This window comes from Brassica napus, chromosome C8 (assembly GCF_020379485.1).
Source record: "Brassica napus cultivar Da-Ae chromosome C8, Da-Ae, whole genome shotgun sequence".
Taxonomy (NCBI): Eukaryota; Viridiplantae; Streptophyta; class Magnoliopsida; order Brassicales; family Brassicaceae; genus Brassica; species Brassica napus.
The window spans coordinates 43,518,309-43,542,672 of NC_063451.1; the positions used below are offsets into that span (position 1 = coordinate 43,518,309).

The 24,364-nt window shown below is 37.2% G+C and overlaps 4 protein-coding genes and 1 long non-coding RNA gene across 6 annotated transcripts; 4 read left to right on the forward strand and 1 right to left on the reverse strand.

Moving 5' to 3' along the window:
* The first annotated feature begins 1,313 nt into the window (after window positions 1-1,313).
* Window positions 1,314-2,420, forward strand: LOC106416198 (PLAT domain-containing protein 2-like). Its single transcript, XM_013857037.3, has 2 exons — window positions 1,314-1,665; window positions 1,837-2,420. Exons 1-2 carry the CDS (start codon window positions 1,594-1,596, stop codon window positions 2,311-2,313), a joined length of 549 nt encoding a protein of 182 aa, XP_013712491.2. The 5' UTR covers window positions 1,314-1,593; the 3' UTR covers window positions 2,314-2,420.
* A 243-nt stretch (window positions 2,421-2,663) lies between these two features.
* Window positions 2,664-4,309, forward strand: LOC125591241. Its single transcript, XR_007327207.1, has 4 exons — window positions 2,664-2,752; window positions 2,842-3,019; window positions 3,234-3,741; window positions 3,820-4,309. It is a non-coding gene; the product is annotated as an uncharacterized LOC125591241 (long non-coding RNA).
* A 2,067-nt stretch (window positions 4,310-6,376) lies between these two features.
* LOC106365190 (cysteine-rich receptor-like protein kinase 15) lies at window positions 6,377-9,329 on the forward strand. Its single transcript, XM_048767007.1, has 7 exons — window positions 6,377-7,576; window positions 7,674-7,811; window positions 7,901-8,019; window positions 8,128-8,338; window positions 8,456-8,693; window positions 8,772-8,922; window positions 9,006-9,329. The coding sequence occupies exons 1-7, from the start codon at window positions 6,826-6,828 to the stop codon at window positions 9,327-9,329; spliced, it is 1,932 nt and encodes a 643-aa protein (XP_048622964.1). The 5' UTR covers window positions 6,377-6,825.
* A 1,387-nt stretch (window positions 9,330-10,716) lies between these two features.
* Window positions 10,717-14,111, forward strand: LOC106412269 (crossover junction endonuclease EME1B). Of its 2 annotated transcripts, none has more exons than XM_013853176.3 (12): window positions 10,717-11,074; window positions 11,150-11,323; window positions 11,398-11,462; window positions 11,595-11,762; window positions 11,833-11,971; window positions 12,060-12,169; window positions 12,752-12,927; window positions 12,997-13,051; window positions 13,286-13,395; window positions 13,518-13,607; window positions 13,677-13,791; window positions 13,877-14,111. In XM_013853176.3, the coding sequence occupies exons 1-12, from the start codon at window positions 10,819-10,821 to the stop codon at window positions 14,045-14,047; spliced, it is 1,629 nt and encodes a 542-aa protein (XP_013708630.2). In that variant the 5' UTR covers window positions 10,717-10,818; the 3' UTR covers window positions 14,048-14,111. The 2 variants fall into 2 exon arrangements, with proteins under 2 accessions (XP_013708630.2, XP_013708629.2); XM_013853175.3 differs by lacking the exon at window positions 13,286-13,395 and adding an exon at window positions 13,143-13,261 and having other exon boundaries at window positions 10,719-11,074.
* Window positions 14,112-14,696: 585 nt separating this feature from the next.
* On the reverse strand, window positions 14,697-22,547 carry BNAC08G35320D (protein CELLULOSE SYNTHASE INTERACTIVE 1). Its single transcript, XM_048765065.1, has 8 exons — window positions 22,333-22,547; window positions 21,913-22,048; window positions 21,755-21,816; window positions 18,571-21,637; window positions 15,858-18,402; window positions 15,312-15,766; window positions 15,113-15,229; window positions 14,697-15,032 (listed from the first exon to the last, which is right to left on the reverse strand). The coding sequence occupies exons 2-8, from the start codon at window positions 21,976-21,978 to the stop codon at window positions 14,895-14,897; spliced, it is 6,450 nt and encodes a 2,149-aa protein (XP_048621022.1). The 5' UTR covers window positions 21,979-22,048; window positions 22,333-22,547; the 3' UTR covers window positions 14,697-14,894.
* Window positions 22,548-24,364: the final 1,817 nt, after the last annotated feature.

Here is a 24,364-nt window from a genome sequence, read left to right on the forward strand (position 1 = left end):
GTTCGGATCTATAACTAAAATACCCATAAAATATCCGTGATTTTTGGGTCTATATCGGGTCCGGATCGGGTTCAGGTATTTAGGATCTGAAAATGACATAATATATCTAATTCCATCAAATTTAGTCGATATTTGTCATATATATCTAAAATTTTACAAAAAACTTAAATGAAACTATTAATAATTAAAATAAAAAAATTTTAAACTCTAAATTTTACATTTTAAAGCTTCATATTATTTTAAAAAATGTTACAAAATAATAACAAATATTGTTAACAAAATATATTTCAACTAAATCATAAAATAATACACATAAAATAGAACACAAAAAATCATAATTTTGGATATACATGTTTTTAAGTCGGGTACAAATCGGTTCCTATCGGATCGGATATATACGGATCGGTTCTTTTCGGATCCGGATCTATTCGGGTCGGTTCATTTCGATTCCGGTTCTTCCGGATAAAAAAAATTTAGACTCAAAAGATATTTGTAAATTTTTTGTTCGATTTCGAATTGAGTATTTTTGGATCGGTTCCAATTCGGGTTTTCGAATCCAGGTTAAAATTTCCAGGCTGCTAGGCGCAAGTTCTAAAAAAGAAGAAGAAGAGAGTTTATACCGCAGCTTCCGGCCATTCAAAGTTATGATTGTGGGCCTTGTTGCTGCTCCGCTGACAATACTTTCCCAAATTTTCCATTTTCTGACTAAACACAAAACTACAAAAGCACTTAATTTTTATTTTTATTTTTATTTCTCGAAATAAGCAGCTGTCCATGAGAGAAAATATGAAGGAACAACTTCTCTTTATGGTAACTTAAAAGTTTTATTGTATTCAATCGAACTTTTTATTTAGGGGAATTGCACCCAGTGTCATAAAAAATCTTAAAATTGACTAACCAAAAACACACACTCTCTCCGCTTTTCTTTTCCTATCTCTCTCTAACATCTCTCTAGAAAACTAATTTTGTTTTTTTTTTTTGTTATTTAACAAATAAGCCATTTTATTTAAAACTAAACAAATGTTTAGAGTATTTTTATCCCCATTTTTAAGTGGATTTTTAAGAGGTAAGAGGTGGGTTCCACAATTTTGTTAAGAGTCATCTAGTTTGGTGGAATTCTTGATTATTAGTTTTTAATTTTTAAAAAAATATATATATAAAAATAAGAATAGGGATAAAGATGCTCTAATTTATCTTTTCGCCGGTCCACGTGAAACATGATCATGATTTTTGGAGCGATACACAGATCACAGATGTAGACACCATATATTGGAAACTATATTTGACCAAAATATGAAATGAATAATTACGTATTCGTTAATTACTTTTCATATAAAATAATTTACGAGATCCCAAGTATTAATATTTCCTAATCTGTCACACCTCATGCCGATCTGTCATCTGAGTTAACGACGTGCTCTCTTCACTCATCACAACGTGCCAAAATCGCCACATCTCAACATCACACGCTACTCCAAAAAGCAGACGATAATTACCTTTGACATTTCAAGTCTCAAACTCTACATATTTGCATCAAATCTGTTAATAGTCGGACAGATCAGATCTCCATATCCTACATTCATATCATCAATAATGGCTCGCTGCGACGTTCTCCTCCTTACCGTCTTCCTCGTCATCGCCACCTTCTCCTCAGTCTCATTCGCCGTAAGCTCCCTAAATCTCATCACCAGCACTAGAATATATAACTTGTTTAATGCCCACCTATTGAATCTAGATAATGATACCATAGGGCCATTACTAGTTCATACCAACTAGTTTAAATAATCGTCTTCTTGAATATAATGAAAATTAAAAATCATTTTCTTCAATTTACAGGACGATGATGCCGAATGTGTCTACACATTCTACCTCAGGACCGGATCGATCTGGAAAGCCGGCACTGAATCGATCATAAGCGCTAGAATCTACGACAAATACGGAGACTACATTGGGATCCGGAACCTAGAGGCATGGGGTGGGTTAATGGGACCAGGTTACAAATACTACGAGAGGGGTAATCTCGACATTTTCAGTGGGAAAGCACCGTGTCTTCCGAGCCCAGTCTGTTCGTTAAATCTGACTTCCGACGGCTCCGGCGACCACCACGGGTGGTATGTTAACTATGTGGAGGTCACGACGGCAGGAGTCCACGCTAAGTGCTCGCAGCAGAGCTTTGAAGTTGAGCAATGGCTTGCGACCGATACGTCGCCTTATGAGCTCACTGCTGTTAGGAATCACTGCCCGGTTTCGCTTAGGGAGAGTGTCGGTCGGGTCGGGTCTGAGATCCGGAAGACTCTCTCTTGGATCGTGTGAATTAATAAATGAATGAATGTGTGTGTGTGTGTTTTTGGAGACTTGCTCTATGTTGTCTTGTGAACGTGTGATGGCAAATGGCAATAAAGAAAAATGATTCGATCAAATAATATTTCATTCTTTTTTGTTGCTGTCAGTAAGATTTAATCAAATTTTCAAGTAAAGCATTAAATATTTTAAAGGTTTTTCATACCATTAACCCTGTATCCTAGAGGGTTCTTAACCATAATTAAAATTAAAAGAAAAGAAAAAATTAAAATTAAAAGAAGAACCGTCGCTTAATCTGGAGTCAGAAGAAACGTGTCTTAGTGGACACGTGTAAGCACGTCACCACTCCAAGCCTCTCTATACTTCACTTCGCTGCTTTCTCTCTCTGTCTATGTCTGCCTCCTTCCATGGCTCCATCTGTGCAACCTTCTTCATCACCTCTTCGTACAAGGTATAACAAAATCATCAACCTTTATTGTAAAAATCAATCCTTTTTATTACTAATCTCCTGAATCTTTGATATGTCTCGTGTTGAAACAGTAAAGGCGATGACAAGTATGCGAATGTGAAATGGGAAGAACTCGGATTCTCTCTGATTCCGACAGATTGCATGTATGCGGCGAAGTGCAAACAAGGAGAGAGTTTCAGAGAAGGGAAGATTGTTCTTTATGGTGACATTTCAATCAGCCCTTGTTCTCCTATTCTCAACTATGGCCAGGTTCTCTTCTCTCTTATAACTTGTTCTGATCTTAAAATCAAAAACGTTTATTTGCTTTGCATGCCAAATCTCACTGTTTTGTAGATTCATATATTTTGTAAAAGTGTTTGATATTTTATAGTGTATAAGGGAGCAAAAGCTTAGAACTTTAGTGTTTATACATGTATATATAAGAGTTTGAGAGAAACCTTGGATTTGTATGGACTATTTGAAGGTCTGAAAGCTTACAGAAGTGCAACGATATGCTGCTGTTCTTATGGCACATTTAGAAAGTGAGCAGATACAACATGAGAAGTATTACAAGACTTGGCGTTTCAAATACAAATATGAAGAAAAGCATTATGTTGAGAAGAACACGGGAATGGATTATGTTTCTTATTCGATCTTTGATGCCTTGTTGAGTATTATCAGTAAGGATGGTGCTGCAGGAGATAGATAACAAACTTATTGTGTGGAGTTTGCTGAGTTTCCGATGCAGCAACGGCAGTGGCGTATTGGAATTACTTCATATCGGCTAGAGGTGAAGCTGAGTATGTTGTGTTGCGCTGTATCACATGGTTTTTTCTCACGGTGGTTGCAAACTCAAAGAGGGATTGCCTGGTTGATCTTGCTTTCCTGTTGTCACTTCAGAACGAGCTGTGGAGTGAGCACCATTTGGTTGTGCAATTGATTCTGCTCTTTTGACAACCACAAAGCTCATGTTTCGTCTGAGACAAATGCAGGTACATGTTTTATCATCTGAATTGTTGAGTGTTGGCATCTTACGCTGCTGATGGTGTTTACTACTCCTTCATTGGCAGATGAAACCTCTCTCGTTCCTACGGAAGAAACCGATGAAGAGATTCCAGAAGAAGAAGCGGTATGCAGAATCTGCCTAGACGTATGTGAAGAAGGCAACACTCTGAAAATGGAGTGCAGCTGCAAAGGTGATCTCAGACTTGTCCATGAAGCCTGTGCCATTAAGTGGTTTAGCACAAAGGGAACAATGTTTTTTTTTTTTTAAGAACTTCAAAATAAGAGCCTACCATTGGAGATCCAAAATCAATAAAGCTCTTAACTAAGGTTCTTATTTACTTTTAATTACTAAAATAATGAATAAGAGACCCAAATATGATTATGGGTTAATCATGCTCTTAGCATATTTATTATTAGAGTGATGGATCTATAAGTTTGGTCTGCAGGACCAGATCTTCACATGGCTGTCTGTCGGATCTCAAAAACAAAAAGAGATATATTGGCCGTGTTTCAAGAACAATTAGGAATCCATCAATTAGAGATTTAGTAGTATTCGCAAACAGTCCAACTTGTTATAACGTTGAAGCGAAATCAGGTGCTGGTGAACAATGAACAACACCTATATACTATGGAGAACCTGGTGGATGCACAGTTCAATGAAATATATATGAATTAAAAGTCGTTTGAGCTATCATAAATACTCATATAAACCTATACATTTTCAGGTACTACTTCACATGTGTTCAGACCATCATTAACGCCGAAACCGTGAACCGATTTCTTAGGAAATTATTTTTATTTTTTATTTATTTTAATCTAAAAAAATTAGAAAGGGAATCAATCGCGGGCCGCTACGTATCAGTGGAGTCCGCGAACAGTGCAAAAACCCTTCCAAGATCGGTCTTTATTTCACACCTCTAAAAACCGATTTTTACAAAAATAATGGGATCCACCACTAAAAAACCCACTTAAATCCCCCCGTTTATTATGCCCTCAAATTTTTAAAACTGACATTCTGTTGATTCAATAAGAGCATGAATGAACTAATTCTAATTCTTATCTTGGAGAATTTCTTTCATATCACGTGGCCAAATTAAAAATTATTTAAATGGCGACCAAAAAAATCAATGAAAATAATTTATTCCTCTTCTTTTTTTTAAAATTTAACATTATTTATAAATAAATATTTTTTTGTTTCAATATTCGTTCTTGTTCTTTTCAGTTTAAAGAATCATAGAATAAAACTATTTCTTATAAAATCCGTGAAGGAACAATAAAGAATAAATATTCTTATTATTTTGTTCCTCTTCGTTTTTCTATTCTTTATTCTTACTATTATTTTCATATCATCGGTTAGATAATCTAAATAACATTTTATTCTTGTTTTTTTTTAAAACTAATCGTATGAATATGATAAATGGATATAAAATTATGAACAAAATAAAAAAAAAAATGGATAAAACATGCAATCATAAACAAATCATTGTTGCTATATTACTTGGAAACTATAGTACCAATATTGTTAAGAAAAACTATAATACCAACATTATGGACAATGGTAGTGGATTAAGTAGTGGACATGCCGTGGAAAGACACAATGAATATGTCACCGTAAGTTAAATTATTGTTGCTCTATTACTTATGGATACACTACGTAGTGGACGTTTGGCAAACAATTGAGAATCGGAAAGAAGAAATGCGGTGGGACCGATTAGAAATGAAAGAAGTAGATGGTATGGATATAATGTTTTTTAACAGCGATTCGCTGTTCAAAAAAAAAAACAGCGATTCAAAATACAGTAAAATAAATTTATATTTCAAATATTGTCACTACTTTTTAATTATACTAACCTTTTTGAAAATATCACAAATTAAACATCAAAATAATTTTTTTTTTTGGGGGGGTGTTTGTGTTTCGTTTTTAGGACTTCTGATTATCATTTTAAATATTTCTTTTGGTTTAAAATTTGGAAAGTAGTATTTTGAGAGTGTTTGTGTTTCGTTAGTAGGACTTTACTTCTGATTATCATTTTAAATATTTCTTTTGGTTTAAAATTTGGAAAGTAGTATTTTTGAGAGTTGTCTTAATTTCTTTACTTTAAGTATCTAACTAAAATGTGATGGTAATAAAAGAGGGAAGCGTGTGAATTATGATTTTAAAGGAATGAGATTGAGATACATTATAAACTCTATAAATTAATAATATCGGGACTGTGATATTTTATTAATTTATAGAATTTTCAATTTATAATTTCTTAGATTTTATATTTTAGAATATTTTTTTTGTAGAATAAAAAAGTTGATTTTATTGTTTACATATCATTGAATATTATAATTCGACTTTCCTATCATTTTTATTATGACATTTGATGTATAAAACATATGTATCATATATACAATTTAAATGTACGTATAGATATAACTTTATTAGATATTATTAAAATATTATGAAATTTTAAGAAAAATAGAAATAAACTTTATTGTGGATATAAAACAAAAAATACAATATATTATTGTACTTATATATAAACTGTATATATAAAAATTATTAATTAATGAATTTAGTGGAACAATATATTTATACTAAATTATTATTATTTTGTCGATTTACATTATATTTTGAACTGGCTTAACTTAAAACTGATATAATTTACTAATTTATTGTATTTATTATTTTATTGAATATTAATTTATAGAGTTTTTAATGTCACGGTAAAAATGTGTTTTCCAAAAAGGGTAAAAGAGAAATATGGGTTCTAGCATCCGGATTAAAATTGAGCCGGCTATTCTAGAATCCGGACTAAAGTTGACCCAACCATGCCTATAGCGTGGTCATCGTATATGATAGAAATGTGGTTATATTATGTAACATATAAGTCGAGGAAAATTAACGTAGTTTAGACTATTCAAGTCATATACCGTAAAGGAGGAGGGCTTTATACTTTGATTTGTATTTAACTTTATAGTGGTCACCACAAACCAAATCAACAGTCAAAAGCCGTGAAGAAAACTTTATACTATAGTTTATAAATGTGAGCTCTTCATGCTGTGAAACCAAAGTAAGTTGAACAATGTCTTCTTGCTCCTCTTGCATCTTCCTCTTCCTTTTCTCCTTCCTCACTAGTTATGGAGCTTCTGCTGAAAACCCTTTTTACCTAGACCTGTTTTGCCCGAATACGACTAGAAACAGCATTTACTTCACCAATAATCGCGAAGCCGTCTTGTCCTCTCTCCGAAACGCTGCATACTCCACCGAATTCCAAAACGCAACGGCAGGACAAGCCCCCAACAAGGTCTACGGACTTTTCCTTTGCCGGGGAGACATGACGCCAGAAGTTTGTCTTAACTGCGTAACGTATGCCGTCAACCAAATCTTAGCACGGTGTCCGAATGGGAATGAAGCCGTTATCTACTACGAGGAGTGTATCCTTAGATACTCTCACAAGAATATTTTCTCTGTCCTTACACTCGAAGGAAGACATATCAGGATGAACGTTAATAATATTTCGTTGAACCAAGAAGTCCGTTTCCAAGAACAGGTGTCGTCCATGTTGAACCGAGCAGCGTTCGAGGCAGCGAACAGTCCTAGAAAGTTCAACACGACACAGGCTATTTTTACCACAGTCCAGACTTTGTACGTCTTGGCTCAGTGCACTCCTGATCTTACTACACGAGACTGCTTGACCTGTTTGCGATCCACCATCAAGGGAATGCCTCTTAACAGATACGGAGGAAGACTTCTCTGGCCTAGTTGTAATACAAGGTACGAGCTTAACAAATTCTACAACGAAACCGCCATTAGAACATCTCCTCCACGATTTGGTAAACTCCCTTCCTTTGTTTATTTTCTTCGTCCTCAAGATTAGCAATATTCTTTTTAATCCTTATTTTAGCAAATGATACATTATTTAATACACAGGGAAAGGCGGGAATTCAAATGTGTTAGTCGTATCCGTCGTTGTGCCTATAATAGTGGTTGTTCTAATTCTCGGAGCTTGTTATTGCTTCCTTGCAAAGAGAGCAAAGAAGACTTCTGATACTGCACCAGACTTTGATGGTAAATATTCGAATGGTTAACATTGGGTTAGATTAATTTGTTCGTTCTTTTTTTTAATGGTTAGTATATTGACTTTCATTGTGCAACAGGAGATGGGATAACAACCATAGAGTCGTTGCAACTTGATTATAAAACAATTCAAGCTGCAACAGATAATTTTTCAGAAAATAATAAGATTGGTCAAGGTGGATTTGGTGAAGTTTACAAGGTACTATATATAGTTGCTTTTGATTTTTTTTTTTAACTGCGCCAGAGGTTGTGTGTATTTTCTATATAAATTTTGGATAACAAGATGATGCTGATGAAAAACGGATAGGGTACATTTTGGAATGGGACTGAAGTTGCAGCGAAGAAACTGTCAAAATCGTCAGGACAAGGTGACAAAGAGTTTATGAACGAGGTTGTTGTTGTTGCAAAGCTTCAGCATAGAAACTTGGTTAGGCTTCTAGGATTTTCTCTAAACCGAAAAGAAAGGATATTGGTCTACGAGTATGTGCCCAACAAAAGCCTTGATTACTTCCTCTTTGGTCAGTTGAATTTATTACCAGCTTTGTTTCAATGATTTGCGTTGCAAATCTTTAGACATAACTTAAATTCATCGATGTGATTATTCAACAAATAAATTCATGGATGTGTGTACACAGACACTGCAAAGCAAGGCCAGCTGGACTGGTCCCGACGATACACAATCATTGAAGGGATTGTTCGGGGGATTCTATATCTTCATCAAGATTCACGAATCACAATCATACACCGTGACCTTAAGGCGAGTAACGTACTCCTAGATGCGGATATGAATCCAAAAGTTGCTGATTTTGGAATGGCGAAGATCTTTGGAATTGATCAAACCCAAGGGAACACAAGCAGAATAGTTGGTACCTAGTAAGTCCTAACTTCTCGCAAGTGAAGTTTCTCAAACATGATTTTGCCAATATAACAAGGTTTTCTTGTGGATTGTAGCGGTTACATGTCTCCTGAATATGCCATGCATGGCCATTTCTCAATGAAATCAGATGTCTATAGCTTTGGAGTGTTAGTTCTTGAAATTATAAGTGGAAAGAAGAACAGCAAATTCTACGAGAAAGACGGCGCACATGACTTGGTCACATATGTAAGTTTGATGGCAATCAAGTTATATATTTACCTCTCTTGCAATAAGCAACTGTCACAAGAACTGATTGATTGATATTCTAGGTTTGGAGGCTTTGGAGTAACGGAACAACATTAGACATTGTGGATCCTGTTATTTTAGATAATTGCCAAAAGAGTGAAGTGGTTCGATGTATCCATATCGGTCTTTTATGTGTTCAAGAAGATCATATAGAGCGTCCGACCATGCGAACCATTTTAATGATGCTCACTAGTAATACAGTGACTTTACCAGTGCCTCGACAACCAGGGTTTTTCGTCCAGAGTAGGCCCCAAAATGACCCGCTTAATTCAGATCAATCAAGGACAAGCAACTCTTTTCCAGGGTCTCTCGACGATGCATCAGTCACTGAGTTATCTCCTCGTTGAATTAATATGGTGTTCACCTTCAAGTTTGAGCCAGATGGTTTTTACATATTTAAAGAAGTGGTCAACAAGGTTTGTTTAATTGTTTTCATAGTTTTGATTTGGTTCTTCTGGTTTTAAATAAACTGAAATAAAGTAAATTTCCTTGTAATTTGTTTTGGTTTGGTGATGTTTGATGCAATTGCGGTTTTCTTTAATTTTCAGTATGGACTTTGTTTGAGTTTTAGCTAAAACCTAGACTTTAAGCGGGTTTAAATACTTTGAGAAAAGAATGTCATGAAAGATTATTTATGTATGCTTTTTATTAAAAGGAGATAATGAAACAGAAACGGATACGCTAATGAAACAGAAACGGATACGCGGAAGTGGAATTGTGTGGAAGCATATAATCAATTTTTTAAAAAAATAGAAAGTAGGTATGTGTTGGAAGCGTATATCCAAATATATATATATGATATATATAAACATAAAAATTATTTTATAAAACTTATGACTAAAAATATGTGATTCAAAAAACAGGTTAATAGCATATACATAATTATCAACTTTCTGTTTAAAATAGATTGTATCATTTTATAATCATTATTATAAAACACACACAACCTATTAAACAAACATATTTAGTGAAGGAAAGAATCTTAGTACATATAATCATTTATTTTTTTATGAGTAAATAATTTTATACTCAAAATCTGTAATCATTTATTTTTAATCAAAATAAGTTGTAAATATAATCATTTATAAACTCCAACACACAATCATTTAGGGCATGCATTCAAATTACAAATGATACAATCTATTAAAAAAACATATTTAGTGTTTTATAAAAAAAAAATATGTTGAAATATTAAGTTTTATTTATAAATTTCGGTTCGGATTCGGTTCAGATATTTTGGATTCGATTCGAATTCAGATAACCCGTTTAAATTATTTTTAAAAAGTTTAAACTCATATAACCTTAAATTTCTCAAAATCGTAAAATAAAATGATATATTACATATAAATTTATATAATGTATACCAAAATACCTAAAACTTAACACATAAATTACTTTCGATTAAATACTTGGACAACTTTAAAATATCTCAAGTATTTTAGACAGCTTCAAAATATCTTATATATTCTGGATATTTCTTTTTATGCTAAATTTTAAAAACAGTTAATATATTTAAAAATATAAATATGATTCGAGTATATCCGAATACCCAAAATATTTTGGTTAGGGTCGAGTTTAGTTTTGGTTCTCTAAATACTAAAAAATTTTGGTTAGGGTTGAGCGAGTTTTGTTTACTCAACATGGGCCGGCCCACAAACCCCACATCGGAAACAAAGATACATTGATAACCGTGTAGCCAAACACGTTTCAAACAAAACATTTAACGAATACAGATTACTGCGTAGCCAAACACTTCTTCAAGTTTCCAATTCGTTATCAGCGATTTCGAATTCGAACCCTCCTCATCATCTTCCTCGCGCTCTCCTGCAAATTTTCATGGAGGACCATATCCTTATCTCCGACGGGGAAGATCCGGCCACTCCACTCCCATCACTCTCGAAACGGGCTCGAAAAGATCCGATCTCTGCGATTCTGATATCCGATTCCGATCCGACGCCGTTTAAGCAACAGCCGGAATCTTCTTCCACTCCTTTGTTCGTCCCTGATACACCTCTCTCCGATGATTTCTCTCTCGTCAAGTGTTCCTTTGCCTCCGGAGCCTTAGCTTCAAACCGAGAAGATAAATTCTCTGGTTAGTCATTAGTACGTTTTGAGGATAGTCCTGGACCTTTGTTATGTAGAATTGATACTTGAATCTTCTTACTAGGGAAACGAGTGATATCTCTGGATTCAGAGTTTGAGGATAGTCCTGGACCTGAAACTTGGAAGAAGCACGGACCCGTGCTTGCTGATATTGAGGAGCCGCGTTGTGGGTTGGATTCTAGATCAAGTGTTGCAGATTCTGCTGAGGCGAGTACTGGAATAGCTCAGCCAAGTTTTGGTATGCTTAGCCAAAAGCCAAAGTTCATTTGTCTTTGTCAGTTTTATAAATGGTGGTTGCTGTTTTTCTTTCAGGTGATAATACTAATTGGATGCATGAAGTCAGTGTTCGCTCTTCACTGACCAATGATACTATCGAGGTGCGAAACTGTTTTTTTTTTTTTTGGCGATTCTTGATTCCTACAACGTGATTAGTTGGTGTCTTCATTGTTCAGGGGGTGCTCTTTCATTTGTTGCTCTTATTGAAGTTGCTTGATTTTTGCTGTTATCAGGTTGATTCTGAGCAAGAGAAAGAAAATATAAGCATCGAGAATATGGGCCGAAAAAAGCAGATCAGAAGTTGTAAGAGTAGAACTCTTACGGGTGGAGAATTTCCCAAAAAGCAGCTGTCGAGAGAAGAAAAAATCCGTGTAATGGAGGAAAAGAAGTTAAGAAAAGAGGTAAGTGTTCTTTACATGGCTTTTCTATATTTATTTTCTGATGAATAGTTGACTGGGTTTGTTCATCTAGGAAGAGAAGTTACAGAAAGCGATTGAAGCTGAGCGTAAAAAGTTAGACAAGGAAAAACAGAAATGGGAAAAGGGAAAGTTAGCTCTGAAATCTATCGTTGCTGAGATTGATACCAAACTAGTTGAAGGATCCATTGGAGGTAAGAAAATTCTCTATTTTTTGTATTATGAATGGTAGTCTGTGACAAATAATAGACACTGAGTGCTTCTGGTATAATGTTAACACAGGACTTCTACTTTCAAGGTTCTCTGAGAAAGGCATTACATTCCGTGTAGCACCTAATCCTATCGAGAGATCCATTGTCTGGACGTTGACAATTCCAGAGGATATTGCTCTGGTTCGAATGAAATCTCAGTCGATTTGATTTTCGAATTTGTTTAAATGTTTATTAACTTGCTTTCATCATGAGTCTCATAACTGACATGTTGAAAGTAGTTCTTAGAGTCCATAACTTGCAAGTAGAATCTTCTCCCTAGTTTGGCAGTAGAATCATATTGTGTTTCAAAGCCTTTCTATGATTTATGGATCATACTCTTCTGTGTTGCTAATTTCTTTTCATCATACGTTTAGTGGTGGTAGTTAAAGCTATGTTTTTCATCTCTGAATTGTCTTCCTTGCATATGGGCATTGTTTATTTATCAAAATTGTTTTGCTTTTATTTCCGCCAAAAGTATGCTTTCTTTTAAACACCCATCATTAAGAAATAGATGACTTTTTATTAGAAAGATAACGATCCTTCATAACACCTGACACTAAATTGAGTAACATTTTAGGAAATATAAATAGAACCAAAGCAAGAGATCCTTTTATCTATGGGTTGAAGGGGCTTATAAGATCAGTACGTGACTAAACTATATGAATCATCTGTACTAAATGTCTTATATGACTGTTAATTTGCATCTTTTTTCCTCTACTGCAGGCTTTCCCAGAAGGGCCAACGATCAGTTATGTCGTACTAGTGTATGAGGCTGAAGAATTTTGTAACCTTGTTGCTAATGAAAAATTTCTAGAAAACATCACAAGAGTTCAGGACCGATACCCATCTTATACGGTGTGCTGTCTCACCAATAAGTTAATGTCTTATGTAAAGAAAAGGTGTGTTTAGAAGGTAAATTGGTGTTACATTTATCATTATGAAGAAGCTGAATAAAACTAATCTTCTAGGGAAAAGGAAGAGTACAAGAACCCGGGAAGTTGGATACGGCCTCCCATCGATGAGGTAATATAGTAGTACCTGATGAGCATGTAGAGGATAGCTTCTTTATTGCTTCCTGAAACATACTTCCGTGGTATTTGACGTGTGTTTACAGGTACTTGCAAAATTAACTACTCACTATGTAAGAGTACATTCCAGAGACTGTGTAGACGAGGCTGAGGTCGCTGAACATGTAGTTGGTTTAACTACTAGTCTGGCTTCTTGTCAGTTCAGGTATTCAAATTTACACTATTTCAGGTACAAAGTATGTTGGAAAGTAGTTCCAATTTCTTCCCGGAAATCATTGAGTTGAGTTGGAGAATCCCACTGAGCCAAACATTTCTTATGATTACCATGCAGTTAAACGAGTTAATGATATCGAGATCTCGCATCAAAAGTTTATGTTAAATCTACAAAACTATCTTATATGTGCCCAATTGTGTATCTTATCTCCATGGTTTTGAAGTGAAATCATTTGTTTGATGCACAGGAAGAAACTAACTATGTTATCAGTAAACGCTAATGGTGCATTAGTCTCCAAGGATTCAGTTGACAAACACTTGATTAAAAAGAGTCCATGGTAAGCTCAAGTCAATTAAACGTTTTAAGTTTCTCGGAATCTTTTTTTTTTAATAAGGTTTGTGTATAGGTTAAAAGCGTTAGTGGCAATACCGAAGGTGCAGCCAAGATATGCGGTAGCAGTGTGGAAGAAATATCCATCTATGAAGTCTCTTCTTAAGGTTTATATGGACCCTAACATATCGGTGAGTACAACATGCCTATTTTTTTATTTAATTCAGTTTTCATCATTTTAATGGTTTTCTGAAGCAAGTATAATGGGAAACACAGATTCATGAGAAGGAGTTTCTACTTAAAGACTTGAAAGTAGAAGGTTTAGTAGGAGGAGATATAAGGTTAGGTGAGGTTTGTTCAAAGCGGATATATAGAGTTCTTATGTCTCCAAGTGGAACCATTAAGACTGATGATGTTGAAAACGGTGCTGCTTTTTTCACACATTAGGGTCGTAAGCAGTCAAGGTTTTGATCAAAAACCCCATTTCTAATATAAATTATATGTTTGATTCCTTTTTAGTTTCGATTCATATATGAAAGTTTGTTCAAAAAAAAATGATAAAATTTCAATCAAAATAGTTTTTAAGTTTTTCTTTTTGGAAAAAAACAATCTATCTCTAATTGGGTTATTTAACTTATTAGATTTTGGTTATCCTTTTAGATTTGGTTTGCAGCTATGAAAGATCTATTATAAATGTATGAATTGAACGCAATTATAGTATTATACATGTTTTTGTATGGTGAATGAACAAAATAAATTATTTAAAAAAAAAAGATATTGCTAGAAAATTAAGTGTACTTTTGGTTTGTTAAATTTAATTAGTATGAATACAAATATGTAGTTATATAGAAAAACTATATATACTCGACAAAATGGCATTCACCGAAGATGAAAAATAGATTTACTCTATAACTTGTTTTTTTCGTTCATCACTCTATTTTTTATTTTAAAATAGAATATCATTGAAACAAACTCAAACTATATTATAAAATTATTTTATTTTAAAATAAAAAATATGAGTAAACCCATTGGAAATTTTCTAAGCTACAAATCATTAGCAAATGAAAATGAGGAGGACAAACAGTTACAAAATGAATTGAATCACTAACAAACAATTAAAAAGATCCAAAGAAACAGTAATATATCACCAAACCATTACATTACAATACAAAACTATATACATGTACCATTACAATAATCAAAACGATAACAGAAAAAAATTGCCCAAAAACAAGTTTTGATTGAAGAATTCTCGCCTCAACAAAAAAATAATAATATAAATGAAGTGGTGCTTTTACTTGTTGGACCACTGAAATTCGATTTCAAGGTTTCTGGGGCCACTTTTGCTTTCTGGTAACAAACTGTATTCACCTGCGACTGCTCCCAGCATTACCACCCGGTCGATTTGGATCGTTACTTTCCCGAATGAACTCTGCAGAAGAGACACTAGTTCAGATATAGACCACAAAACTGAATCACTTGAATATGAGTTAAGTTCGATGGATATTTTACCTTTCCCATTTTGCTCTTGTTCTTGCATGAAATGTGGAGTTTTTGACCTTTGGGAGGGCTCTCAAATGACCATGAGAAACTCTCGTCCCACTCTGGATTTGGACCGGTCGATATCACCTGAATAAACAGAACGATACAGTCAGCTTGTTTCTACTAGTCACAGTAAGCTGAAGAAAAGGGTGATGGAGTCATTTCTTACCTTGGTTTGTCTAGGAGGAGTGTTACCAAGTGTTATCTTGCAGAACACGCTAGGGTTACCAACGGATTGCTTCATGTTATTACCGCGTTTGATTGTGACCACTAGAGTTCCTGGCAAGCATTGCAAGAGGAATTCAGCTTTCTCCTGGAACCGCGGTGGACCTGATTGAATTAGGTACTGAAGTAGAGGGATGGCGTCTGCAGCAGCCACTGACTGGGCCCTGGAAACTTCAGCAGGACAAGCTGACCAAGCTTGTCTGAGAAGAAACAACGCATCCAAGGCAGCTTCTTGAGTTGCCTCTGAACCTGTCTTAAGAGATGTAACTAGATGCGGTATACTTAGTGTTGCAGGCTCGGTGGCCCTTAGGCGAGGGAAGTTGTTAAACAAAGAGTTTAAAGCTTTTAGATACTCGTCATTCACGGTTCCAGTGGCCCATAAGTCCTTCTCAATAGCAGCTGCAAAGCAAAATCAGAGATACTGTATAAGGAACGAGCAGATCGAAACGATAAAGAAGGAACGGAGATTTTTCTCGGAGATTTTTCTCACCAGTAATTGCTCTGACAGTCTCGCTAGATGCGTATTCTTGCACGGTGTGGTTTGAGAAGAGTAGTTTTACGAACATTGCAGCCTGAACAGATGTATCCGGCTCACTGGAGCTGATCAGATCTAAGACGACCTGCACACCACCTGCCTCGGCAACCGCTCTTTTGTTGGAACGGCTATACATAACAAGGTTTTGCAGAGCACATATAGCCACTACTTTCATTTCTTCTGTGGGTTGTTCTTCAAGGACATTGACTAAAGCACGGCAAGCAGAAGCTGCGTCAGTGCTTCTAGCGAGTGCCTCGTTTTGGAAAAGATCACCTAGAGCCAGAGTTGCCAATAATCGCGCCTGCTGAGCTTGAGTCTGTGGATCCAAGAGGTACTGGGACAAGGGTAATATCGCAGTCTTGGTGGCTTTTGAATCTCTGATCTTCACGTTGTTGAGAAGTACCTCGAGCAGTCTCGCTGCTGTGTCCTCACACTGATGGGACCTTAGAAGATCAAGAAGAGCTTCTATGGCTCCGCTTTCAGCCATGGATTCAGCACTTGTTCCATCGTCACTTTCCAACACTAGCAGAGTGTTAAGTGCTCCAACCACGGTGTTTTCAGATGCAGAGCGTAGCAGTCTTACGAGAACGGCAACAGGAACTTCCAGGTAAAACTCGGAGCTAAATTGCAAGATGACTACCAATATTGATGCTGCGGACTCCCATAAAACATTGGAAAGCGATGGATCGGCTTGCAGTATAACCTTGGACAACTCACTAACACCACCTTCTTTAGCTATTTCATTTGGCCATGTTAGAGCAATGCTGACCAGAGCTTTCACAGCTCTCTGCTGCAATAGGTGTATACCAGATCCAAGAACATGGATTAAGGGACCAATTGCAAGTTGTGTTAATGGATCCTTCTGCAGATGCTCCTCCAAGAGCAAATGAGACAGAAGCTCAGCTGCCAATTGCTGCACTGCTGGGGATATAGAATCCAGCAGTGGGATTAGCGGCTCAATCACTTGGTGCGGATTAAGTGTATAATCAGCTCGGCGTTGTGGATGCTCTAAGATATTAACTAGAACTTGCAGAGCACTGTGCTGCCCGTCAGGTCCAAACTCCAGCCTCGTCAGCAAATTGAAAAGAGGCTCAACCACTTTCGCAGCAGATTGGCCCTTGGCAATAGTAGCGTTATTTGTAAGGATGCGAAGTAGTTCTGAAAATGCAGCGCAGAGAAAGTCCGGGGCTTCATGGAGAATATCAAGTACGCAATCGATAACTCCAGCTTTCACCATTTCCAGTTTACATGCAGGCCTGTCCTTACCTAGCTTTACTAGAGCTCTTGATATAGCCTCATGAAGTACATAGTTTCTACCATAGAGGAGGCCAACAAGAGGAACCACAGCACCATGAGCTGCAACTAGTTCAGCCAGTTGTTCATCATCGACAAGCTTGTCCAGCGCTCGCACAACCGAATGTTGTGCAGGGCTGAATTCACTCACAAGGAGAGAGACGAGAGGCTCAACACAGCGTGCTGCAGCAACCGTAGACCTAATCCTTGTGTTTGCAAACAGAACATAGCACAATTCTGCCGCATCCCCCTTCAGTTCCATCGAACAGTTTGAAGACAGGATCCTGCAGAGAACATCCACCGCATTCATCTCCACATCTGCGACTGCCAGTGCCCGAGATGGATTATCACTCAACAGCCTAACAAGTGCAGCAATAGCAGCATGTTGCTCTCTCTCTGAACCAGTACTGAGAATTTCTACCAATGGCTGAACAGCTTGTCTAGAAGACTCTGCATTTCTTATATGGTCAGCAGTAAAGAGGCTATCCAATGCCTTGGCGGCACTGTACCTTGCTCCTCTTCCACCTAGTCGCAGAACTGCTACAAGTTGGCTGACAGCGCCAAATGCTGACTCGTGCCTTCGAATTTCAGCACTGCTAAATAAGATGCCTAAAAGAACCGTTGCAGCTTCCTCTTGCTCATCCTGTGGTCCAAGAGAAAGGTATTTGGAGAGGCCCTCAAGAGCACCTGACTCTACCATGACAATCATGTTTTGTGGACAGTCTCCAGCAAGCAGAGTTAGAAGATTAAGTGCAAGTAGAGGAGCACCGGGGCGGTCTGGAATTGGTTTAAGAAGTTCAACCAGTAAGGGAATCGCCTTTCGTGAAGTAGCCCCAACTCTAATATCTTCAACTCGAAAAAGCCTCTCAAGGGCGACTTGGTCTGGGTAACGCACTAGCATGAACTCCTGTGACAACTGCAGAAGTTCTTTTATGTCATCATCAGAACAACCAAGCAACGATATGAACCCAGCCGCAGCACCAGAGTTTGCAACAGATAAAAGAGTTCCCCTACTACCATTACAGACAAGACTAGCTAGCGCTTGTGCTGCAAAATATCTGTCGGCATATTCCTCTGACTTCACAAGATTTGAGAGCACTGGAACAGCTTTCATTGTTGCATTTGCGCGAGTGATTTCTCTGTCCTGGAAAAGTATGGCTAGCAGTAAAGCACATACCCAAATGTTGGTGTCTTCTCCATCATCAGCCTGCAATGTATTAAAGTATTAGCAGTTAAAACAATATAGACGACAACCTAGCGTCCAAAATGAGTCAGAATGTAAAATGTTAGCACAGATTCATAATATGGCTTTTTTATAATTTGCTTCGAATAAACTGTGATCTCGAAGAATGCAATCTATAAGAGAGTTGAATACCTGGAGAAAACGGTTGCCTATTCTATCAGTTATCAACTCGATGCCTTCTGACTCCAATATAACTGCTCTGCTCTTTTCATCATGACAAGAAAGAACCGAGAGCAACCAGATGGCTAAGTTGTCACCAGAAAGAAGTGTTACCCCCGTGGAACCCTCCCTACTTTCTGTGGCCTCTTCTTCTTCTTCATCTTCCTCCTTTTCTTTAGGATGAATGCATATGAAGATATTATCTCTCTCATCCTTTTCCTGATCTTGCACAGAAGGTGAATCTAGAATCCGCACAAGTGCTTGAACGAATTTGGCACACAATTGTGTCTCGTTCAGATTCTCTATCATCCTCTGGTCGTCAACTTTGGCAGCACATATAATAATAGCAGCTCCACCAATTTTTATTTTATGGTCCCTGGAATTTATCACCCTTTTAGCTATAGATGACACGCAATCTCTGGCATTGTTGACCATGTTTCCCAAAACTATCGGTTGATCTCGGCAAAGTCTTGACAACACTTCAATAGCTTTATCCTGTAAAGAGGGATTGGCGACACTCACTATAGATGAGACTATTGGGGCCATACTGCTAGGGGATTCAGCCAAAACAACCCAGGCTGGCTTTACATTTCCAATAACTCTTGCCCTTGAGAATATAGCTAGCGCATCTAGGGCCTCAGAAATTGCATCAGATCTTCCGTCGGCAGATTCTAGAAGAGACACTAAAGCAAGCACTGTTCCAGCACGGTTCACAGAATCTGTCAACGCGGAATTAATTTGGTGACGACTAAGCAGGCGAGCAATTGCAGCAGCTGCAAGAGTCTTCCCAGACACTGTTCCCTCACGTAAGATTCTAGTCGCTGACAAAATAATTTCTTCGACAATGACCTTCTCTGACACTTCACTGTCCAATATAAGATTAGCCAACGCGCACATTCCTTGCTCAGCGACTTCTAGAACGGATAAGTTTGAAAGAGAAATCAGAGTAGGCAATGCTTCTCTGGCGGAAATGGCCACATCTCGATTCTCCTTAATTGAGAGTAAAATTGCAGCCATACATCGGGAAGACTCAACAAGGATCTTCTCAGAATCCCCATGTAAAAGTTTTATGGCCGACAAGAGAGTTTTGAGGGCTAGAGCGCTTTCACGCAAATCCTTTCTGCTGTGGAATATAGCTGCAAGAGCTGAGGCTGAATTTGCTTGAGTTTCTTCTTTAGCAGAGCTCATCAACTTGATCATCGTCTCAATAGCATCATTTGAAGCACTTCCTTCACGTAACATGTCACTGAATGGGACCACAGAAAGCATGCTTTTTAATGCATCCAAAACATACATTTTAGACTCAGGTAGCTCGCTGGTCAGCAAAGCGGTAAGCTGACTGATTGTTGCAGTATCTGATTTATGAATCAAATGATTTAACGTCTTGGCAGCAATTTCCTTACCATTGGCACTGCCATTCTTTAGTAGCCACAGCAGAGCAGGGACAGCATCAGCACTTTCGACACAAGCACGTATATCTTCGCTGTGATTGCACAAGTTCCTAAGGATAGTTGCAGAATCTTCCCTGGCTTTGGCAGACCCTGTCTCTAAAATCTGAACAAGTGGAGGTATACCTCCAGCGGCAGTGATGGCCCACTTGCTTTCATCATTTTCGTTAGACAAAAGGCATAGAAGTGCAACAGCGCATTCTTGCTGCTGTTCGGATGAAAGACCCAGAAGAGATATCAACAATTGTATCCCTTCACGTCCCTGTAGTGCTTGCCACAGGCTACCTTCATGGTTACACATCATCAGAAGAGCCTTTACAAGCTCATCTTGAACCTCATTAGCTGCCATTGTTACTAGACCAACAAGCAAACGTTTTGCATCCGAGTTGGAAAGTTTAACAGAGAGTATTGAATTCCCATACAAACTTGCAAGTGCTTCAATGGTGCGTTCTTGAACAAGAAATGGTAGACGAGGCTTGAACTGTTTCAGCAGAGTCTGCTCAACGACCAATGGATCTGATGCCCTGGTCGTTTCTGCTTTGCCATCATATATCATCAAGGCTGAAGCTAAAGCCCCAAGAGTGTCGGCAGTCTGAGCAGGCGAGGAGCAAGATTCAAGACTCTGGCCAAGGCTCGATATGACATAAGACAAACCACCGGAAATATTGGCAAGGGCACACATGGCATTTTCTTGTAATGCTTGGGCATATTCACCTTGCATGAATTCTTTCGACGGAGCTATTGTTGCATTTATTAAAACAGGAATGCCATTAGAATTGGCGATTTCTCGCTTTGCTTCTTTAGATTGAGCAGAAAGCGACTTGAGAGCAGCAGCAGCCTCTGCTCTCACTGATGCTTCATTGCCTGATCCTAACAACTTGAGAAGCTGTTTTGTAATGTCCGTAGTCAATACACTGGAGCAAACAGAGGCATCCTCCATCATCATGCAAGCAAGAAGGAAGCACACATTAGAGACTGTACTTGACTGCCCGCTTGTAAGCAGCTTCACAAGTACATCCACACCCCCAGCTCGAATCGTCTCAGGCCAAAATCCTTCTGTGGTGCTAGAGAGGTTCTTAAGTGCACCAGTTAACAAACCATCAACCTCTCCCTTCTTATTCCCACTGCGCAACTGGTCCCACAGAACCGGTACAACTCCCTCAGTGGAAAATATTTTCGATCCAACATGGTCTTTCACCCCACCTTCAGAAACAGCATAGATTGTCTTTGCTGCAGCGATCTGCCCTTCAACTGAACTGGACTTGAGAAGACCAAGCAACGGAGGAATGCATCCCCCAAGTAACACCTTAACTCTAAGTTCGTTCTCCTTGCAGAGCGAACCCAAGACGGTTGCAGCCTGTATCTTCACTCCAAGCGATCCTGATCGGAGAAGAGAGACAAGTACCGGCACAGCTTGAGAGTGTGATCCGACAGCGCTGAATGCATTTTCACGCATTTCTATAAGGTCAAGTAGCTGCTTCAGGCAGTACTCTCTTTCTTGTGCAGATGATGAACCTTGGCGCAACTGCTCAATACATTGGGCAACACTTGCTAACGTCCCGTCTGGATCTTCCATGCTGGTTGTACGCTCTCTGCAGGTGATAAAGAAATAGGTGTAAATCTCTACATCAATGATACTATTTGATTGGGTGCAACAAAAATTGGTAAGGCCTGGCCTTTATGAAGTGACAAATACATAATTGCGGTACCTCAAACTCATCTTTGCGCTGGAATGTGGAGTTGGGGGCTCTGAATCTGGAATCTTCATATCCTGCAATCATGAAAAGGCAACAGAGAATAAGTTAAAAAAGAGTATAACCTTATAAGATAATTTTCCATTGGTTTAGGATTCGATAAACTTAATAACCGTGTCGTTTGGGGCAAGGCCATTTCCATTGGAAGAAGCGAATCTCCATCCAAGTGCACTTGCCATTCTTTACTATTAAACTCCAAGATTCTCTACTCAGATCTATCGAGAATATACCGTCAGAGCATCAACTCCCCTGGAAGAAGAGATCAGATCAGAAGCTAAAAATGCAATTAATAAATACTAACTAATAGATTACTCTTCTATCGATCCGAATCGTTTTACTTTCCAGATTTGATGAGCTAATCTAAATCAGGAAAGTTTATCGATTCGAATGTAGGACTCAGATCGCGATGGAATCTAATTCAAAAACTCGGATCCCTCACTGAGATCAACGATTCTGGTACACAGTCTACGCAGAAGAGATCCGATGTACTAAAAGCATGAAGATAGATCCATAGATGGAGGAATTGAACTAACCTCAGAGAGAAAATGGCGAGAAGGAGGAGGAGGATGAGGAGAGAGCAGAATCAGTTGTGCATTCGATTGTTTCGTAAAAGAGAAGCGAAGAAGTCGAACAATTTAGAGAGAGAGAGAGGGAGAGGATTCTCTTTCTTGTGAAAATTTGACTTAAAAATAAGTATAAAACGGAGGAGAGAGAGAAAAAAAAAAAAAAAAAAAAAAAGGAGAGAGAGAGAGCTGTGTGTGTGGGCTGGTGAGAGTGTGTTATCGGATTGGAGCCGGCTTTGCCTATCCACCGACAGAGACTGGATTTACTAAACGGCTCCAGCTCCGATCGGCTTAGCTAAACGAGTCGATATTTTGTATATTACAAATGAGAGGAGACATTGACTTCATTTACTACTACGAATTACGATTAATCGGCCATTTATTTCACTGATGATATAAGTGAAAACACGTAACTGATACAAATGTAATATTTATTATACTCCTACCTTTCCAGGAAAATTTCATTAATAGCATTTAAAATTATCGTAAAAATAGTAGAGGCAAAAATCACAAAAAAAAAAAAATTATTAAACAATATTAATTAAATTACTCTAAACTTTAACCTTAAACTCTAACGTTTAAATATTACTCCATGCTCTCACCCAAGGTGCGTTGGGCTAGTGGTTTAGTGATTGGAGTAGGTTTCATTGCACTCCTAGTTCGATTCCCATGGGGAGGAGTGCTTTACGCCATGTTATCGGTATCAGCACAGGCCGGCTCCGGGCCTAGGGAGGATTAAGGCCGAAGGCCCGAACCCATCCTGGTTAACAAAAAAAAAAAAAAAAAAAATATTACTCCCTCCGTTCCAAAAAGATCTATGTTTAAAAAATATTGTTTCAAAACTATACTTTTTGCATTTTCAATATATTAATTATTGGTAAATTGTAAATTTCAAAAACATAGTTGTGTTTATTGAAAGCCTATTGACTAAAACTTATTAAAAATAGTTAGTTACAGAAAATAATATATTGATAATTAAAATTTCATATTTTTTTAATATGTATAAAAATTCTAAAATATCAAGCTTTTGAAATAAAGAGAGTATATCATAAACTTAATTATAATGTATAGGTTTTTGTTCACATTATTGTTAACATACTATTAAAAATCAGTTTTCTAATTTTTGTTTATTTGTTTATAATATAATTAATTAATTATGTAGTTACAAATAGAGATATACAAACTTAATTAAACATCTTACTTTTTTGTTTATTTATTGTTTTACAATTTATTTTCTAAGTTTTATTGTCTTTATGCCAAACTATCCGGCTTCTTCCCTTCCTGTTGAAAAAAATGATTAGATTTGTAGTAGTTGTTATAGGACCTATATACATTATATTGATTAGTTACCAAACTCGATTGATTAGTCCATTAAGATGGTGATAGTAAAGGTATGTACCACCAAACCGATTATGAAAATTTACTAAAAACAATTGTCAACATCACAATCATTTCGAATTAGCTTCCCGTGGATAAGGATGTAATATTATTTTTTATATGTGGCTTCCTTCACATGTAAATTATTTCCTTGACATGATCTTTCTACGCTGTCCGAAAACTGACAGCAGTTCTTTTGTCCCAAAGTGGTAAAATATATAACGTGGGAGAGCAAAGAAGCACATGGCCTCATGCCTAGCTAATGGGAATAAACTAAAGATTCAAAGTTCTCTCTTCGACGCATGTTTTGTTTCTATCGACAACTATGCTCATGAAAGCATACGATATGCAAATAATGATAACCATGTGATGCACATGGTTATCATTATTCATGCATCGCCAAATTATTCTTCATGCCATATTATTCAACAATAATCATGAAGATTATGATCCCAAAAGCATATAAACTGGCCAAAATCATCCTCTTTTGTCCTAATAAATGACTCGCTGCCTTCCCTTTCTTGTGTAAATCTCACAGGCAGGCTCGAAATATTAGGAGAAAATGTAGTTGTTTTATCAGTGTGAGTGTGTGACTCGTGTTTTAATGGTGCTTTGAAGAAGTTAC

Coding starts and splice junctions, on each gene's coding strand:
- LOC106416198 (XM_013857037.3), top strand. CDS start 1,594: ATGGCTCGCTGCGACGTTCTCCTCCTTACCGTCTTCCTCGTCATCGCC. Junction 1,666..1,836: donor TCTCCTCAGTCTCATTCGCC/GTAAGCTCCCTA, acceptor TTCAATTTACAG/GACGATGATGCCGAATGTGT.
- LOC106365190 (XM_048767007.1), top strand. CDS start 6,826: ATGTCTTCTTGCTCCTCTTGCATCTTCCTCTTCCTTTTCTCCTTCCTC. Junction 7,812..7,900: donor TACTGCACCAGACTTTGATG/GTAAATATTCGA, acceptor ATTGTGCAACAG/GAGATGGGATAACAACCATA. Junction 8,694..8,771: donor AGCAGAATAGTTGGTACCTA/GTAAGTCCTAAC, acceptor TGTGGATTGTAG/CGGTTACATGTCTCCTGAAT.
- LOC106412269 (XM_013853175.3), top strand. CDS start 10,819: ATGGAGGACCATATCCTTATCTCCGACGGGGAAGATCCGGCCACTCCA. Junction 11,463..11,594: donor TGACCAATGATACTATCGAG/GTGCGAAACTGT, acceptor TGCTGTTATCAG/GTTGATTCTGAGCAAGAGAA. Junction 11,972..12,059: donor AGTTGAAGGATCCATTGGAG/GTAAGAAAATTC, acceptor ATGTTAACACAG/GACTTCTACTTTCAAGGTTC.
- BNAC08G35320D (XM_048765065.1), bottom strand. CDS start 21,978: ATGGCAAGTGCACTTGGATGGAGATTCGCTTCTTCCAATGGAAATGGC. Junction 21,817..21,912: donor GCCTTGCCCCAAACGACACG/GTTATTAAGTTT, acceptor TCATGATTGCAG/GATATGAAGATTCCAGATTC. Junction 15,767..15,857: donor GACTGTCAGAGCAATTACTG/GTGAGAAAAATC, acceptor TTTGCTTTGCAG/CTGCTATTGAGAAGGACTTA.